The sequence below is a fragment of the Microcebus murinus genome, chromosome 4 (genome assembly GCF_040939455.1).
Source record: "Microcebus murinus isolate Inina chromosome 4, M.murinus_Inina_mat1.0, whole genome shotgun sequence".
Taxonomy (NCBI): Eukaryota; Metazoa; Chordata; class Mammalia; order Primates; family Cheirogaleidae; genus Microcebus; species Microcebus murinus.
In genome coordinates, this window is record NC_134107.1 from 29,649,191 (window position 1) to 29,667,961 (window position 18,771).

At 46.9% G+C, this 18,771-nt stretch overlaps 1 protein-coding gene across 3 annotated transcripts in view; it reads right to left on the minus strand.

The window, feature by feature from the left end:
- The window catches only part of PRR5L (proline rich 5 like), an 86,656-nt gene continuing 67,885 nt past the window's right edge, over positions 1–18,771 (minus strand). For all 3 annotated transcript variants that reach the window (XM_012738740.3, XM_012738741.3, XM_012738742.3), the window contains exon 9: positions 1–14,237. In XM_012738740.3, the coding sequence (XP_012594194.1) occupies positions 13,843–14,237 (395 nt within the window). In that variant the 3' untranslated portion in view covers positions 1–13,842. The remainder of the gene's footprint in view (positions 14,238–18,771) is intronic.

Below are 18,771 nucleotides of genomic sequence, written 5' to 3' on the forward strand. Positions count from 1 at the left end.
ACCAATATTAATAGCAGCATTATTCACAATAGCCAAAAGGTAGAAGCAACTCAGATGTCCATCAGCAGATGAATAGGTAAACAAAATGTAGTATGTACATACAGTGGAATATTATTCAGCCGTACAAAGGAAGGAAATTTTGGCACGTGCTACAAAATGGATGAAACTTGAAGAGATGTTAAGTGAAATAAGCGAGCCACAAAAGGACAAATAGTGTATGATTCCACTTGTATGAGATACTAAGAGTAGCAAAATTCATGGAGACAGAAAATAGAATGGTGGCTGCCAGGGACTAAGGGAAGGGAGGATTAGGGACCTGTTAATTGTTTGATGGGTATAGAGTTTCAGCTGGAGAAGATGAAAATATTGTGGAGATGGATAGTGGTGATGGTCACACAACAATGGGGATATACTTAATGCCACAAAAGTGTACACTTAAAAATGGCTAACGTGTTAAATATTAGTTTATGTAAAGATTTCACAATAAAACATTCACATACAGAATGACATTCTGATACATGCTACGTTACGACTTGGATGAACCCTGAAGACCTTACACTAAGTGAAATAAGCCAGACACAAATGGACAAATACCATATGATTCCACTTCTGTGGGGTATCTAGAGCAGTCATATTCAGAGATAGAAAGTAGAATGGTGGTTGTCAGGAGGTGGAGGAGGAGGGAATGAGGAGTTACTGTGTAATGGGTACACAGAGGTTCAGTTTGGGAAGATGAAAAAGTTCTGGAAGTGGATGGTGGTTATGGTTATGCAATAATGTGAATATACTTAATGCCACTGAACTGTACACACCTAAAAATGGTGAAGGTTATGCTATATATATTTTACTACAAGAAAAATATCACCAATTTCTTGTGTGCAATTCAATAATTTTTAGCAACTTTACCAAATGTTGCAACCACCAACATAAATCAGTATTAGAACATTTTCATCCTTGCAATAAAATCACTAATGCTCATTTACAGTTAATCCTCATTCCTACCCCCAGCTCGAGGCAGTTACTAATCTACCTTTGTCTTTAAATTTGCCTTCCCTGGATGTTTCGTATTAATAGAGAATCATGTAATGTGTGGTCTCTTGGTATGGCTTCTTTCACTTAGCGTAATGTTTTTGAGGTCTGTCCGTGATGTAGCATGTGTCAGTAGTTTGTTCCTTTTTGATTGCCAACTAAAACACCACTGTATGGATATACTTTGTTTTGGCTATCCATTTGATGGGTGTTTAGGTTGTTTCCAGTTTGGGCTACCATGCATAATACTGCTGTGAATATTCACATGCAAGTTTTTTGTGTGGACATGTTTTCATTTCTATTAGGTAGACACCTAGTAATGGAGATGCTGAGTCATATGGCTGAGTTTTAGGCTTAGATTTGGAGAAACTACAAAACCGTATTCAAACAGTGGCTGTTCATGAATTGCCATTCATATTCCAACCAACGATGTACAAGGCTTCCCATTTCTCCACATCCTTGCCAACATTTGTTATTGTCTATCTTATTTATTTTGGCCATTCTAGTAGGTGTGAAATGATATCTCATTGTAGTTAGGATTTGCACTTCTCTGATGGCTAATGATGTGTGTCTTTTCATGTGCTTTTGAGCCATTTGTGTATTTTCTTTGATGAAATGTCTGTTTATATCTTTTGCCTTGTTTGATTGGGATGTGTGTCTTCTTAATGATTTCTAAGGGTTTTTTGTTTTTTTTTTATAAATTCCGGATGCTAGTCCTTGATCAGATATGTGTTTTGTAAATATTTTCTCCCGATCTGTTGCTTATCTTTTCATGTTTTTTTTTTAGCCCAGGTTTGGATCCAAATTTTGATGTTTTTAATGGTGTTTTTTGAACTACAAAAGCTTCAAATTTTAGTGAAGTCTAATTGGTGATGTTTTTCTTTTATGGACCATGCTTTCGGTGTTATATCTAAGAAATCTGTGCCTAACTCAACATTTCAACAATTTTCTTATATGTTTTTTTTTTTTAATTCTGGAGGATTCTTGGTTGTTTTTTTGTTGTTGGTTTTGTTTTGTTTTGTTTTGTTTGAGACAGGGTTTCTGTCATCCAAGCTGCAGTGCAGTAGTGTGATCACAGCTCACTGAAGCCTCAAATTCCTGAGCTCAAGTGATCCTCCTGCCTCAGCCTCTGGAGTAGCTGGGACCGTAAGTATGCACCACCACTTGGCTTTTAAAAAAAATCTTTTTTAGAGATGGAGTCTTGCTATGTTGCCCAGGCTGGTCTTGAACTTCTGGCCTCAAATCACTGTCTCACCTCAGCCTCCCAAAACAATGGGATTACAAACATGAGCCACCGTGACTTGGCTTCTTCTAAAACCCTAAATAAGTATTAAATGTTATTATAATTATTTGCTACAGTAATATCCTTGGAGGTCTGAGAAGCTTGGAAGACACATAGGATTTCTGGACTCCCCCTACATGATCCTGGCTATCTACCACCACAGCATATTATGCTAAAACTTCAGCCTGTTTTCTGTGTGGGCTTTTCCAGTTGCACCTGCCCTGGTAGGAAGAGGAGCAGCCATTGATGGCAATGCTGTGAGAGAAAGTGCCCCTCTGGTGGCTCAAGGGCAGAGAAAGGGCCCCAGCCTGAGACCACCCACTATAGGAAGTGTTTTATCTCATGGTTTCCTCCAAGTTCCCCCCTTCCTCCCTGATGATGGGCCCATTTGTTCCCCACTCTCTCAGGGCTCCCAAGCCCCTTCTACATGAGCCTGCGGGCTATCCCTCCTTCCAGGCATATTTGTATTTTGGGGAAAGACCAGGGTTAAAAGTTGCCTGGGAAGGATTACCTGAGTTTTTCTGCTGTGGCTCCTACTCACCAACATATGCACTGATTCAGTCTGGAGTAGACAAGGCTCTCCTTTTCCCAGAGCACTGCTGAACCTTCCCCTTCAACTCCAAAAGAAGGATTTAACAGAGGTTAAGTCTAAAACCACGTGAGATGGTGCTCCTTCCTAGCAGCTGATTAGATCAGGGATGAGTCCATGATGCTTGAATAGGACCAGTCAGGTTCTTGAGAATTTGCACCAAGAAATTCAAAGAAGTAGGGCTTTGTCCCATGAACTGGAAGGTCCCTTAGACTCAGTTGGAGTAACATGTTGGGGATCACATGACAGAAGAGCAAAATATTTATGCAGAAGTGTGTGTGTGTGTATGATAGAGAGTCGGACAGACAGACTACCTTAGTTTTTGGATGGTTTGCAGTTCAGAGTTCCAGGAGTCCCTGCAGAATGTCCTGCCCTTAGGTTAGATGATAATCCTGTGTTCACAGGCCCTCTCCAACTAGTTCAGGCAAGCACACCACAGGAGGATGGTGCTTAGAAAGCAGAGCAGTGATTAAAAGCTCTTTGGCACAAGATCAGACAGAACTAGGTTTGAATCCTGTCTCTACCATTTATTAATTGTAATTAGTAATTGTGTGACCTTGGGCAAATTGCTCAACCTCTCTGAGCTTTAATTTCCTCATCTAGCAAAATTGGGATGATAAAATTTACTTCAAAAAATTGCCTGGAGGACTATAAAAAAACAAGGAATGTGAAATACTTAGGAGGGTGCGTGGCATATAGTTGGTGACCAATAAATGATAATTTTTATACAGGTTGAGCATCCCACATCCAAAAATTCAAAATCCAAAACTTTCAGAACACCTACTTGACACTCAGAAATGCAAATATCCCAAATGCCATTATTCCCAAATCTGAAAAAATCCAAAATCCAACACACTTCTGGTCCCAAGCATTTCAGTATAAGGGATACTCAACTTATATTATAATTCATATATTCCTTTTGAATTTACCTTTTCTCATTAGAAAATTTGCATGATTCTAAATTAGCAACACCAAGTTTCTTTTGCTAGTATTGACATGGTATATCTTTTTCATCCTTTTCAATCTTTCTCTGTCCTAATATTGAAAGTGTGTCATAAATAGCATATTGTTATTTTTTATCTTGTTTTACCAACTTTGTCTTTTCATTGGGGTGTTTAGTCCATTTACATTTAATGTAATTACTGATATATTAATAGTTGTCTTTAAGCCTACAATCTTGTTTGGGGGCATGACCCTTACTCCTAGACTGTAGCCCTTCTGGGGTTTTAACCAAAGCCCAGGATGTTTGCCAAAGCCCTTCCACCTTCTGTGGGACTTGAAACTATCTCCTCAGCATTATGTAGCAGCTAAATTTGGTTCATCTATCTAGCATCCCTACTCTCCTTTCATTTTTGCTGGTTTCCTGTAATTCTTGCTATATATGAGGTCTGTCCAGAATGTATCCAGCCATGTAATATGAAAAATAGAGACAGTTATTAAAGAAGATATAAGATACAAGAAACACTGTACATAGAACAGTAATGCTTCAGTCTTCTTCAAAGTAGGCACCTGAGACCTCATACGATTCTCCTAGCGTCTCTTAACCTAACCTGTACACGTTCAACATTCTCAGGTGTTCTGCTTGTTGCAGGCCTTCCAGAACAGGGATAACTTTCAACAGGTTCTCAACCATCTTTGGAGCGTTTGTGCCACACTTTTATTTGCGCTGCACTCATTGCATTGTCCCCAAAGGCCTTCTGAATCATCCGAGTAGTTTCAGTGGAGGAATGTTCAGGCTTAACTCAAAATTTGATGCAGATTAATTGCTCTACTTGCTCAGTCATTTTGAATGTGACAGACACACAGTATACATGCTCACTCAACAGCGCCCCACTGACTGGTACAGTGATGTCGTCATTGTTCACGCATGTGCATTCCAGCCCACTCTCCTTGGCTGCCAGGTTACATGGATGTCGTGCAAACCGTTCTCGTTATATTAAGAATGGCTGGATACTTTCTGGACAGACCTCATATGCTCAGCTTGGGAGTCAGCCAACAACTTGAGGGGAACTTGTGTGCATATTTCTTGTTCAGCCCTATCATTTTATCTTCAAATTCCAGCAGCTCTGGTAGCCTTTTTTTTAAAAGTACAGACGGGATCTCATTCTTGCTCAGGCTGGTCTCGTACTCCTAAGCTCAAGTCATCCTCCTGCCCTGGCCTCCCAGAGTGCTAGAATTACAGGTGTGAGCCACCACGCCTGTCTCTGGCGAACTTCAACTCTCATCTTGGTCCAGGAGGGCTGGCTGCTTTCTGCTTTCACCCACTCTCTCCCACCCTTGCCCCTACCAGTGATTTGGGAAAATGCCTTCAGGGGAAAAACCAGGAAGAATGTGAAGCTGCCTCCTGCTTCCTTTCTCTCTGGGAGCACAGCCTCTCAGGTCCTGCCTGCACTGGGTGCTCTCCAATTCCTTCAAACATTTGCTGTACATATTTTGCCTAGCTTTGATAATTATTGATTGTTTATATTTGATAATTATAATTATGCTCTAGAGTGGGCAGCAAAAGTTTGCTGGCAGGCAGTTGACTTAATCCTACTTCAAGCTACAGAGAATGAAATGAACTCATAAGTTGGACCACAAACAAAGCTATCTGAAATATTTAACTGATATCAGACTGAAATTTAAGCATTTGTTAAGAGTTATGTGGTCCTGAAAATATGAAAGAATTCAGGAGTCTATTAGGTGCAAGATACTTACTGTGCTTGGGATTCCTCTCAAAGTTCATCAGACCTAGGCCAGAAGAGCAAAGGAAATTAAAAACCAATCTATTGAGTGACCTAGTGAGAAAGGCATACTTCTGAAGCTAACTGAAGAACCCGGCAATTACAGGAACAAAGGCTTACAAGTCACTTCCTTTAAGTTATGAAGTCATTGACTAAGCAACCATAAATAGGACCCAGTGTCTCGTGGGGACTCAGACCTAAGAATCAAGTATGCTCTACTTGTAAGCTCAGGAATGCTGAGGAGCAATCACCAAAATCACTTGAAATGATATTACAGTTTTCTCAGGTGAGGGTGAGAAGAATCACTCCATGTCTGCAGCCTTAGGTCTCACACCCAAAGGAAATTACTGGTTGAAATTCCTCGGTTACCTGGCATGGTTATTATCTTCTTGAGTGGGTGTGTATTTTTCAATCCTGGTTCATCATTCATAGTCTAGTCAGAGGACAACAGCCACATCAGTTATTTCAACAAAGATGATTTAATATAAAGAATTATCAATTGGGTATTGGGAAAATAAAATGGCGAAGAAGAATTACAGAGGCAGTAACTACAGGAAGCAACTACCACCCTTAGAACTGGGGAAACGAAAGGAAGAGTAAAGGAGTATTGAAATTTAAAAAGTTAGAAGGCTGGGCACAATGGGTCATGCCTGTAATCTCAGCACTTTGAGAGGCTGAGATGGGAGGATCATTTGAGGCCAGAAGTTGTAGACTAGCATGGGCTACACAGCAAGACCCCATTTCTACACAAAATAAAAAGTATCCGGGCATGGCGGTATGTGCCTGTAGTCCCAACTACTCGGAAGGCTAAGACAGGAGGATCACTTGAGCCCAGGAGTTTGAGGCTGCAGTGAGTTCTGATTGTCTCACTATACTCTAGCCTGGGCAACAGAGAGAGACCCTGTCCCTAAAAAAAAAAAGAAAGGGGCCCCCAGAAGGCTTCAGACTTCTGAGAAGGGGTCCAGGCTGGCCCATGCTGGTATCTCCAAGCGGAGATGTTGAGGCTGGTTATGGGAATGTGGAGAAACTGCAAACAGAAACTCTCTGCTGCTGCCGGGCCCCACTGCCCCTGCCAGGTGATGTTGACAATGACAGGATAAGCCCAGTTCTTCTCCCTCCACCAGCCTCCCAGGCTCTGTCTAGCGCCCCCCATTGGCAGAGCCTATCAAGGACCCAGCTGACAAAGCAGAAATGTTTATATAGTAGAATCCCAGCCGCAGCATCAAAACAGAGGGAAAAGGCTTGAAGGTGAGAGACAATAGTTCACCAACACTCGGAAGATTTAGATTTCAGGGTAAAAAGATTTAAAAGAAACAAAACTATAACACTGATTTTGTGTGTGTGTGTTAGGAAGGAATCTGCATATTTGGTGTTTTAGACGTAACATTTAACAGAATAGAGCCTATGAGAGTGACAGTTTTATAACTCCACTTTAAAATGTATAATTGAGGATTTAGACTTACAATTTTTAATAGTGACATCTAAGTTTAAGTAGAGTATAAAAACATTTAAGAAGACTTAGGTTTCTCTATTTGTAAGTTTAATTTGTTCTGTAGGAATTTGGAATTTCAGATGATTTTGCTTGCTGTCAGAAAAACTACTTAAAAGAAATAAATATACTAATTTCTAAATTCAATTAAAAGTGTTTGAAGTGCTGAGCTAAGCTTGTAAATAAGATCAAGCATGATTCAGACTCCTCCAAAGTTATTGCTAACATTTACTAGACTTACAAGAATAATAAGATTTGTAAGCTGAATTTAAAAGCCCCCAAAAAAGGTTTTGAATTTGTATCTGAAACTGGATATTGATTCTGAAGACAAAATTACAAATTATATTATTTATTAAATTAGTCCCATTTATTAAATATATTAAAATATTACTTTTTAAAGCCAAATTTAAACTTAATTTTTAAAGACCAAAAACACTGAAATCATTTTTTCTTTAATTTCAGAATTTTATGGAGGTACACACATTTTGGTTATATAATTTGCTTTTGTACGGTTTGGGTTAAAGTCATTAAGTGTAGTGTTTCTACATAAGAAATCCACTGTCCTGGACTCCAGAGTCCCCCGACCCCACTCCCTACTCCATGAGGTTCTCTAGAAGGCTGGGGAAGAACAGGAGATGCAGCTCTTTCCCAGCTATTCTAGAAACTCTGAAGCCATCTTACCTTGCAGCAAGCTGAAGAGATCATGTCCCCGTCTTAGCTACTCTCCATTTCCTATCAGGCCACAATACCTCATAGAATAGTAAGGGGATGACCACTAGACTTGATGAAAGAAACCAGCTCCATTGCTTAAAGGACCCAAGGCTCAGTTTGTTCATCTGCAAAATGGGGCCGATTCCTTCCTTGCAAGGTTGCTGTGATGGTCAGGCCTCAGGCTGGATCCCTGATGCAGGGAGGGTTAAGGCAAAGAGGTTCTTGCCTGAGCTCACTGCGGGGACACTCCCTCTTCTTGGCAGGAGAGCTTCAAAGAAATGGCCCCCTGGCAAACAACAGGGGCTCTCACTCTCCCTCAGGCAGGCACTCCAGGTCCTAAATGAGTTTCTCACCACGAAGAGAGAGGGCAGGCCAAGAAAAGGGGCTGGCTCTGGGGTAAAGCGTCAGCCCTGTGGACAGGGTTCTTGCTCTGCAGGGATGTGACAGCCACTGGGGGAGCAGGAAGGGGAGGGGCTCCAGGGAAGGGCTCGAACCCAGCCCCCACCTGTGTTCCTAGGGTGACCTGGCCACACAGCCTCAGTGGGAACGTGTTTGGAGAGAGCAGTGTGGGCAAGATCCCTATCCAGAGGGAAGGAAAACAGAAGGTTCTTTCTGCAAATACCTGGGAGGGAGGAGGTGGAGAAAAAGAATCATACCATCCCATTAATTTGTTCACTGGCCAGGCACAGTAGTGCACACCTGTCATCCCAGCTACTTGGGAAGTTAGGCAGGAGGGTCACTTGAGTCCAGGAGTTCAAGACCAGCCGGAACAACATTAAAAAAACAAACAAAAACGTGTTCAATGTAGGTGACTTAGAACCTCCTCTGTATTGCAAGGCCGCAGGCATGCAAATATAAACCCTACCTGTCCTTGTCTTGCAGGGATAGCTCCTGAGAATGTGGAAGTAGAAGTGGCTCCTTCTGCTGGAGAAGCGGTGGGGAGCCCCCGGGGAGGGGGGACAGTGGGAGTATGGCAGGGGGCGTGGCGGTGGAAGGAGCTTCCTGGGATGGTGAATGGTCCTGGGGAGGCTGGGGCTGGTCTCTGGCTCACAGGGGAGACACAGAGCAGCCAGTGAGGCTGGAAAGGTAGGTGGGGCCAGCGTGTGAAGGACCTCGGGGTCAAGTTCACACGTGTGGATTCTGTTGAAAGCCAGGGAACAGTCTTAAGCAGGGGCTGCACCTTAGATCAAATGGGGATGTCCACAGGGGAGACAAATACAGGAAGTACCATGTCCTAGAAGACTGTGGATGATAAGGGCTTGACAAGCATATGAGACAGGCAGTGAGGAAAAGATGAGTGAGCGAGGGACCCCAGAATCATCCTCACTGTGGGAGTCCAGGCCATGGGGGGTGGAGGGAGGTCAGGCTATTAGGCCCTCAGGCCAGGCCTCCCAGTCTCCAGGGCCCCTGAGACCAGCACGGGCACACTTGTGCACTGCAGTCTCCTCTTCCAGGGCTCCCCAGCATACCACGGGGCTGGCATTTCTCCTGCTGGGACAGATGTCAGCACAGGAGCCAGCAGGGGCAGAATGCACAGAAATCTCCAGTCCAGCGGAGTAGGGAGGGAGGCCAGAAGAAGCGAGTCGGAGAGGACACCAGAGGACCTCTGGCCAGCGGAGGGGCCAAGGGCATTTAGAGACTTTCTGAAGAGCTTCAGCCAACTTACCACTGTTCCTTGGCACGAACGCAAGGTAAACCCTCGGTATGGACGCTTTTTTTCCTTCTTGCTTTCCTACTCTTTTCATATAAGATTTCACTGAAATGTGACCTTCAGATGGCCTGGTGGACAGAGAGTTTCCTAAGCAGCTAAGGTGGTCTGTTGGGAACTTTCTACCCACAAAAGAGTAATCGGTAGAAGCAGCAAAAACTAAGGATTGTGTGGTAGGCAGAATGACCTCCTTCTAAAGATGTCCATGTCCTAAGGGACTTCGCAGATACGATTAAGGACCTCGAGATAGGAGGTTATCCTGGATTATCTGCCTGGGCCCAATGTCATCATAAAGGGTCCCTAAAATTGGAAGAGGGAGACAGAATGGAGGTTGGAGTGATGTGACATTCGAGGTGCTCAACCTACCGTTTGCTGCTGGCTTTGAAAATGGAGGAAGGCCACGATCTACGGAATAGGGGAAGCGTCTAGAAGCTGGCAAAGGGAACGGATTATCCCTTAGAGCTTCCAGAAAGGAATGCGGCCCTGACACCACCTCGATTTCAGCCCCGGGAGACTCATGTCAGACTAACCGACAGAAGCGTGAGATGATAAATGTGTGTGTTGCTTCAAGCCACTAAGTTTGCGGTAGTTCGTTGTGGCAGCGATCGGGAACAAAGCAGATGGTAAGGCCGGCCCCCTGTCACTCAGGTCTCACTGCAGCCAACTCTGAGAGACCTCCAGCCACCAACCCACGGTCGTCCTCTCGTCACCCTCCAGCCGCTGGCACTTTGCCATCTCACTTCCTCCAGGGCTGTTCGTTAGTTGAAATGCTTGTGTTGACCTGATTTCCAGCCTTCCTCGATAGATTGTAAGCTCCAAGATAGCAAGCACCTTGGTTATTTGTTCATCGCTGCATCCCTAAGTACCAAGAAAAGTGCCTACACAGTGGCAGCTCCACAAATATTTGGTGCTAGATGAGCAGGTGGGTAAACGAGGATGGTGGTGCACTGCAAGGTCACGGGTGCACTCATGGAACCTACCGAGGACCACTCAGTGGCTGTTGATGGTAGTTACAACCTGTGAGGGTGAGGGCTCAAAAATGTGCACACTCCCGTTTTACAACCTACAGGATTGTTAATCTCAGTTCAGGTCACACCTCTTCAAAGTCTCTTATTAAGCCCTCAGGGACCTCAGACTAATGCTGCTGTTGCCCTCCTAGCAACATTTATGTAGAGAGTAAAATACAAGTTTCCTCTTCCAAATACAGAATATATGAGGAGACAGTCCATGAGTAAATACGGTAAGTGTCCCCCTAGGTCAAACACTCTGGGGAGAGAGACCAAGCTGGTTTTAGAAAGAGCTTTGGTTTCTCAGACTTTTTTTCGGTATTTTTCTAAGGTCCACAGACAGGCTGTTTCTCCGGGAAATGACTTGCCGGTTTAGTCCAGGATGGCGAACAAAAGCCAGGGGAGACCAGCTGGGGCTGCTGCCTACCTCTGGAGTGGAGGCAACAGGAAAAGGGACAAGGAGGCAGAAGACCCGGGTGTACAGGGTTTGAGGACAGGATGCATCAAGATCTAATCTGACTGCTACACTTGCAAATTCGGTCAAGACACCCTGGAGGCACCCAGCACGAAAGAGGGTAACACGCACAAAATGATGTTTATTGACTCTATTCTGGAAACAGACAACATGACAGATTTTTGGTTTGTGAGCTCACTTGGAGTTGAGAGTGATAATTGCTTCCTGTCATTAAACCTCAGCTTCAGGAAAATTCTAGCATAAATAACGAAAATGAATCTTCATCTCATAAAGGGGAGAAAAAGTGGTTAGAAACACCACAGCTATTATTCCTGCAATAGCTCTGATGGCTAAAATGCCCATAAACATAAAAATGTTTATAGATACAGTCTTACTGCACAAATATCAAGTGTGTACATCAATGGTAAAGGTGTAAACCGGCTAACAGTCATCGGCAACTAAGTACACTGGGTCTGTACCAACACTCCCATTCTCAGTGCAAGAGCTTATATATTTAACTGATGACTGCTCTCCTCATCAGGACATTAAAGACATGGAAAAGGCATTTTAAAAATATATGTGTATGGCTAACCTTGTAAACCAAAAAAGCAAACTCAAGCATGATTAATTACTTTGCCTGGATCAATAAATACTAGTTTCAAGTGCTAAGTGTACTAACAAGGACAGTAGCTATCAGTTAAATAAATCAACATGTTGCCACCGGACTGATGTCCCATTTGCTAATGAATGCATGTTAGTCAATTTAGAGACTTTATCCAACACATACGTATATTTTTTTAATTCTCAGAAGATCTCCTTTGGACATTTCTATCACTCTCTTAGGAGGATGAAAAAGAAATGACTTTTGAAATAAAATTTCTAAATTATAAGCCATCAAGAGCATACCTCTGGTCACAATTCAGGTCTTCACTCAGAAGGGAAATGCCATCAAGACTTAGATGAGGCTGGGCGCGGTGGCTCACGCCTGTAATCCTAGCACTCTGGGAGGCCGAGGCGCGTGGATTGCTCGAGGTCAGGAGTTCGAAACCAGCCTGAGCAAGAATGAGACCCCGTCTCTATTATAAATAGAAAGAAATTAATTGGCTAACTAATATATATAGAAAAAATTAGCTGGGCATGGTGGTGCATGCCTGTAGTCCCAGCTACTCGGGAGGCTGAGGCAGCAGGATTGCTTGAGCCCAGGAGATTGAGGTTACTGTGAGCTAGGCCGACGCCACGGCACTCAGCCTAGCCTGGGCAACAAAGTGAGACTCTTGTCTCAAAAAAAAAGACTTAGATGAATTTAGAAGGTCTCTTCCCCCGATGGCCGCTTAAACTGAACCTTGCCTTCTGCCCAGCCCCCACTTGCCATACTGGAAGCCAAGGTGGCTCACGTCCTTGAGACTTCATAAACACTGACAGGACGGTCAGGGGAGCTGTTTCTTTTCCTGGAGCTGTTGTCAGGGAGGCTGACGGCAAATACAGAGGAGGTGGGCAGGGATTCAAGGTGTATAAAGAGCCCCAGACCCGCAGGGAGCAGTATTAAGGACCAGCACAGTGCCAGAGTCGGCTGTCCCCAAATGGCACTCTGAGCCCTCACATGTTAGAAATTCCAGGCACTTCTGGGCACTTCTTTAATCACAGGGAATAAACATCCCTCCCCAAGTTCCTGCCCGCACCCTCCCGCCCCGCTTTGAAGCATGGAAACATTCCATTTGCTACAGTCCTCTGCCCATGAGGCAAACTGAAGTCTCCCCACTCCAATGCAGCTCCTCCTAGAAACCACTCACAAACACAGGGCGTTCTGGATTCAAATCCAGCTGCTTCCAGAGCTCTGCAGCGTAACAGCCCTGCTTGCCATGGGTCACTTTCTCTGGACCATTTCCAGGTTCCTTTCCCAGGGGGTTTACTTGTTTTTTAGTTCCAAAACACACCCCATTAGAAATGAACAGTGCAAGATCCTACGTGCAAATATTTGCAAACTTTTTTTTTTTTTTGGAAACAATACACATGTTAAAAATTCAAGTCAAATCCAGGTACAGACTAGTTGGTTGGTATCAGCCAGCCTCTCGTACCCACAATAAGAAATCGGTCCATTTCTGAAATGAGAGAGAGGTTCGGGCAGCAGCTACTCCTCTGGAGGTTAGTTCCTTGAGCTTGGGGGAAACTTGAGAGGGAAACGCGCCGTTCAGTGAAAGACGGGGCTGCCCCAGCCTTGCCGCCTTCCGGGCCGAAAGCCAAAGGCTTCGTGTAGGCAGCACAGGACCTGGATGCAGTGAAGGCAGTGGGGCAGCTCTTTCCCAGTCATTCTGGAACTAAAATAAGGAAGCCACGTTCCCATGCTTGGCAGGGGTGTAGCCCACTTTCACTCCACACAAAAGAGGAAAGGGGTGACCTCGCTCCTCTCTTCATGCATAAGCCTCAGCATCACAGGGAACCTCCCGGGGAACCCCAAAGACCTACACATGCTTGGTGGTTTTGTGTGTGTCCTAACAACCTCACGGCTACAGTCATGCCAAGGGCATTGGCTGTGTCACTGGGAGGACTTGGCAGTCCAACATCCGGGGGGAAAAGGCCCAGAGACGAGGATCTGAGTCAGGCAGGCGAGGCTGGAAGTGAGACAGTGACCGTTCGGCAACTGGGTCTATGTGGCTGCAAGGAGGGGGTCACAGTCACCAAAATGAAGAGGTTTACCACAGGGGTCACCTCCTAGGGCATTTCAACCAGGCCTGTACCCTAAAAGAAATAAGGCAGCATTGCCCAAAGGCAGAGCCCCTCGGCTGCCCACTGGGACGGAGCTGTCTGCATCCTGGCTGCACAGCAGGAGCTGGGAAGACCCGCGCCCTGGGCTCAGCTGAGGGAAGCGCAGTTCAGCTCTGAGCCCTCCTGGCTGCCACCCGCCCCCTCCTCCAGTTCGTCAGGGCTGTCGGTGATGTTGGGCTCGCTGGAGCACTGCCGCGGGTGTGGGGGGAAGTTGGGCGGCAGGAGCAGGCACTTGTCCTCATTGCCGGCCTCCTCCCCCAGGCCTGAGTGCATCATGGTGGCCATGGCCAGCAGCTGGATGTCCGAGTGGGCGTTGGCCACCGTGTGCCGCCGCACACTGCCGCACTTCTCCAGGTAGGCCTCCCCCTCCTGCTCCGTCAGTGGCGTCAGGGCCATCTCGTTCAGCGGCCGGCTGGCCGTGCTCATGGGCGAGGCAAAGTTCAGCAGAGTCACCTTGGGCCGGACCCTGGAGTGCCGCCTGCCTGCAAGAGAAAAACCAGCAGAGGCTGTCACTGGGGAGGGGGAATGGTGGTCAGAAGCTCCCAGTCAATCTGGGGGAGGAACAAGGTGGTGGCTCAACCTTTAGGGACAGCTTTAGGCACAGCCCTGCTGAAACACAAGGGAGGCACTTGGCAACACCCAAAGGTTTCTCTTGCAACTTTACCCGTTTATGCCAACACCACCCCTGACCAACCCTACCGTTAGGTGGTCACTAAAAGCCTTGCCTTCATAGAGAAGGGTCAAGGGAATCGTTTCTCTTTCCTAGCTTCTCCCTGAGCTTCACTGGATTTGCCCTAAATCCCCTTTCAACCAATTTCCTCTGAAGACCTGGGTGTGGGCTGGCCAGCTTCAGAGAAGCCCCTGGCTCTCTGCAAGAGCATCCTCTGTGTTCTAGCAGATGACGTGAAAGAGGCCTCATAAGCTTAAATCCTGCAGAAGAGGTGACTGGGGAGTGGCCTGGGCTATCACAGCCAAGGCAGTGGGACCATCCTGCAAATCACCCTGAACCAGGACGACCAGTGCCCTCGTCTCCCGCCAGGGCAGGGGTCTGGCACCTGTGCTCTCTGTTCAAGTCAATTCTCCCGGATTCAAATGGCCTTTAGCACCATCACAGGCAGGCAGGGTCCATGGACCACCCCGAGGAGGCAGACACCAGGAGGGCTGGACAGAAGCTACGATAAAACTGCTGCTTTTGAGCTACCACCACAATGCAGAAACTGTGCCGAACCTTGACACGCACCTTTTGGATCTTCCTAAAAACTGAACCTAAGTCACAACTTAGTGTTGGATCCCACTTTACAGAGGAAAAAACGAGTATCAGAGAGGTAATAACTTATCCAAGGTCACACAGCTAAAAAGGCAGAAGCTGGGATTCAAACAAGGTCTGTCTCACTCCTTGCTCTTCCCAGATGCCCGTGCGAAGCACACCCCTAGCTAGAGGAGGCGAGGTGCCCCAAGGGGAGGGCAAGCCAAGTACAGGGGGATCAAAGGCTCGAAAAAGCTTGCCCATCTGGGGACGACCAGGAGACCTGCCAGGGAGGCTGTACATTGGCGATGGGCCTTCAACCAGGGCGATGGCAGAGCTCCTGGAGGGGATGGGGGGTGACAGTGTTCCGAGCAATGGCAACAGCCTGAGCGAGCTGCTGAGACAGGGCGCCATCAGGTCCCAGCCTGGCTGGAACACACAGCATAGGAGCCAGCAGAGATGGGTCCAAGCTGGCAGGATGGGCCGTGTCCTGGGGAGAGGGCCCTTGAACGCCAGATGGAAGCATCTATCATGCGTCAGGCCACGGCAGAGCGGGGGGGGGGGGGGGGGGGTGGGCAAGGCAGGTAACCCTGCAAGTCATGGGCAGGGTGGCACAATGCCTCTGGAGCCCCCTTGGCAGAGGTGTGGCAGGACGGGTTGGAGCCAGAGAGGCCAGAGTGAGGGAAGCCGGGGAGAAGGCTCAGGGATTATGCTCCATAACAAATATGGATCCCGTGTGAAAAAAATCAGCACTAGCATCAGGTGAGAGGTGATGGGGACAGAAACTAGAGTTGTGGTGAATCGGGCAAGACAACAGAGACTGACACAACAGAACTGAAAAATAGGAGACCACGGGAACAGGGTGGGAGCAGGAGGGATGGAGATGGTGACAGGCACTGAGCCGTGGTGGAACAACAGACTTGGGGAAGGGGCGAGGGCCAAAGGCGGCAGCCCGTGCGACCAAGAGCTCGGGTTGGCTCTGGCTGTGTCGCATCCGAGGTGCCTCCACAGCCAAATTGCAATATGCGATGTTGAAGCTGGGGAGAAAACTTTCCATGTAAAGGTAGGAATTTGGTTATTTTCACATAATATTTTAGGACACTGGAAAATTCTCGCAGTATATTTGGTGACAAAAGCAGAATATAAATAATAGTATTATATGCATTTTTGTCTTTTTAAACAAAACTGGGGTTATCCTGGGTGTTGAGTTCATACACATATGTATAATAACTGGGAAGCCTGTTCATCAAAATATTAATAGTAGTTGTTGCTGGGTAAAGGTATTACTCATGATCTTTAAAATTTCTCCTTTATTTTTTTTTTTTGGGGGGGGAGATTTTTCTCAAATTTGAATCCATGTGCATGCATTTTTCTTATAATGACAAAAAGAAAACATTTGGGGATATGAAAATGGCAGAGTCCCGGGGACCTTGGTGATGGCTGGAGCCCTCAGAGTGAACGCTCTGACAATGAAGACAGGGTCAAGGACTAAATGGTTCCCGTGTATGCATCTGTGTGGGGTAGATAACATGAGACAGCCCCCTAAAAGGACAATAAAAGTACTAACAGCTAACACACAGGAGAGCGCTTAAGAGAGCTGGGAGCTGTTCACAGTATCTTGTGTCTACGAACCAATTAAATCCTCTCAACCCAAGGAGGTAAGAGCTATTGCTATTTTCATTTTACAGAAGGGAAACTGAGGCACAGAGAAGTTAAAGGACTTGTCTGATGTCTCGAAGAGGAGGCTGAGCTGGGCCTGGAACACAAGCATCGGCCTGGAAGCCGAGTGTCGTAATGGCCATGCCACTGCCTCTCCAGAAGGAAGGAAACCCTGGGCGGGTCGGAGAGGCAGGAGAACCGGAATAGTAGGGTCCCCGACGTCTGGGGAGAAGATTCCCAAAGGAGGAAGCGAATCTACCAGCAACTCCCAATCCCCAGGCATCCCCTCTCCCACCTTCACAAGGCCCGTGCCAGTACAGACACCTACAGAGCCTGGGCCACAGTGGCACCACAAGGTCCCAGAGACGTCCCCGACCTGTGCTCCTCTCCAGGCAGCCCCGCTCTCTCCCACCAAGGCCCAGCATCCCACGTGAGCTGGACGGACGACCTCAGCCAGGCAGGGGTGCGACACGGTCCGGCTGCTGAAGCCAATCCGGCCTGGGAGAGCGCCGTTGTGAAGGTGTGGCGGTGCCCTTACCACAGCTGTGGAACTGTGGGCTGGAGACAGGCGGGTGCTGCTCCAGGCCTTCTGTTCTCCTCAGCCCCCCTTTGTGCCACAGCACAGCTCTCTCCAGCCTTCCAATCACCCACGCCTCGTCACCTGCCCCTGCCTTCCACAGCACCCATGTCCTTGACACCCTGAAGACCCCGAGAGAAACACGCTCCCCCTGTCAGCAGGGCGGGGGGCAGCGGAGCGGGGTCTGGGAGCATCAGTATTCCTGCCACACCGGGACAGGATGGGGGCTGACCCACTTTCCAAGGGGAAAGCAAACTGTGCTGCCACAGACCGGCCTGGGGGACAGTGTGCTTATTTGATTCTCTGCTCTTCTCATGGGTCCAGGGGGCCCCAGACACACGTGCCAGTCACTTCTAGAGCTCACACTCCTGGATGGGGACCACAGTGAGGCCTGCTCTGCGGCGTCCACGTGCAAAGCTCACGGCAGCTCCTATCATGGACTGTTGTGTGTGTGTCTGTGTGTGTATAAGTAATGACAAGAGAATGACATTCTAATCATCAGGACTAAATCTCCAAGTCTACTGACTCGGAACCCCAAGGGACCTATTTGGTGGTTGGTAACAGCTTCTCAAAACCAAATGATAATATGTAGAAATTAGAATTTACTGAATTGAGGGTTTGGAGTATGTTCCCATCCCTGGGCTCCCTGTTCAGTCCCAATCTCCCCCCAAAACAGATAGGGCTGGTCTCATTATCCCCACCGCACAGATGAGAAAACACGGCTCAGCCCCAGTTCTCTTGGGTTCTAGACGGCAGTGCCCGAACTCTGCCCACGACACACTGCTGTGTCTCTGGGCGCTGCCGCTGCCCTTGGAAGCCATGCTCCTTGAGCCAGCCCGCTCTCTGAAGCCGAGCAGTAGCCAACACTGCCCCCCTCGACAAGAGGCTGGCAGAGGCCTGGAGAGGTGGCCATTGGCCCTCCTCTTTGGGGACAGGAGACAAAACACCAAGGAGCAACCAAGAAGAAAGAATCCATGCCAAATGTTGACAGAGGTTCTTTCTCAAGCAGGGACGCTTGTACCATCCAAGTCTCTCATTGCTATCAGGCCTGCATTCTTTTTTTTTTTTTTTTTTTTTTTTGGCATATTATGGGGGTACAGATTTTAAGGTTTCAATAAATGCCCATTTCCCCCCCTCCCCCAAAAAGTCTGAGTCTCCATCATGACCATCCCAGGCCTGCATTCTTATAATAACCCTGCATTACTTTTAAAATCCCCCCAAATTGATAATATAAAATAGAGTTCAAAGCAGCAAGACCCCATTAAAGAACTGTCCTTAAAAAAACTCCCTGGAAAACAATTCACTTCTCTCATGCTGCTGTTAAAGGCAAGCACTTTAGACTGCTATTGGGAAGCTCACGTTGTGGCCTGAACCCCTTCCACCAGCCTAGCAGGAGGCTAAACAAGACCCGTTCGGTGGATATTTCCTACGTGCAAATCTCTGCGCAGAGGGCAGAGCCAGAGAGGCAGACAGTAGCTAGATCACTTCTACTGTTGGCAAAGACTCAAATAATGTTTTATGGGCGTACGGGGGA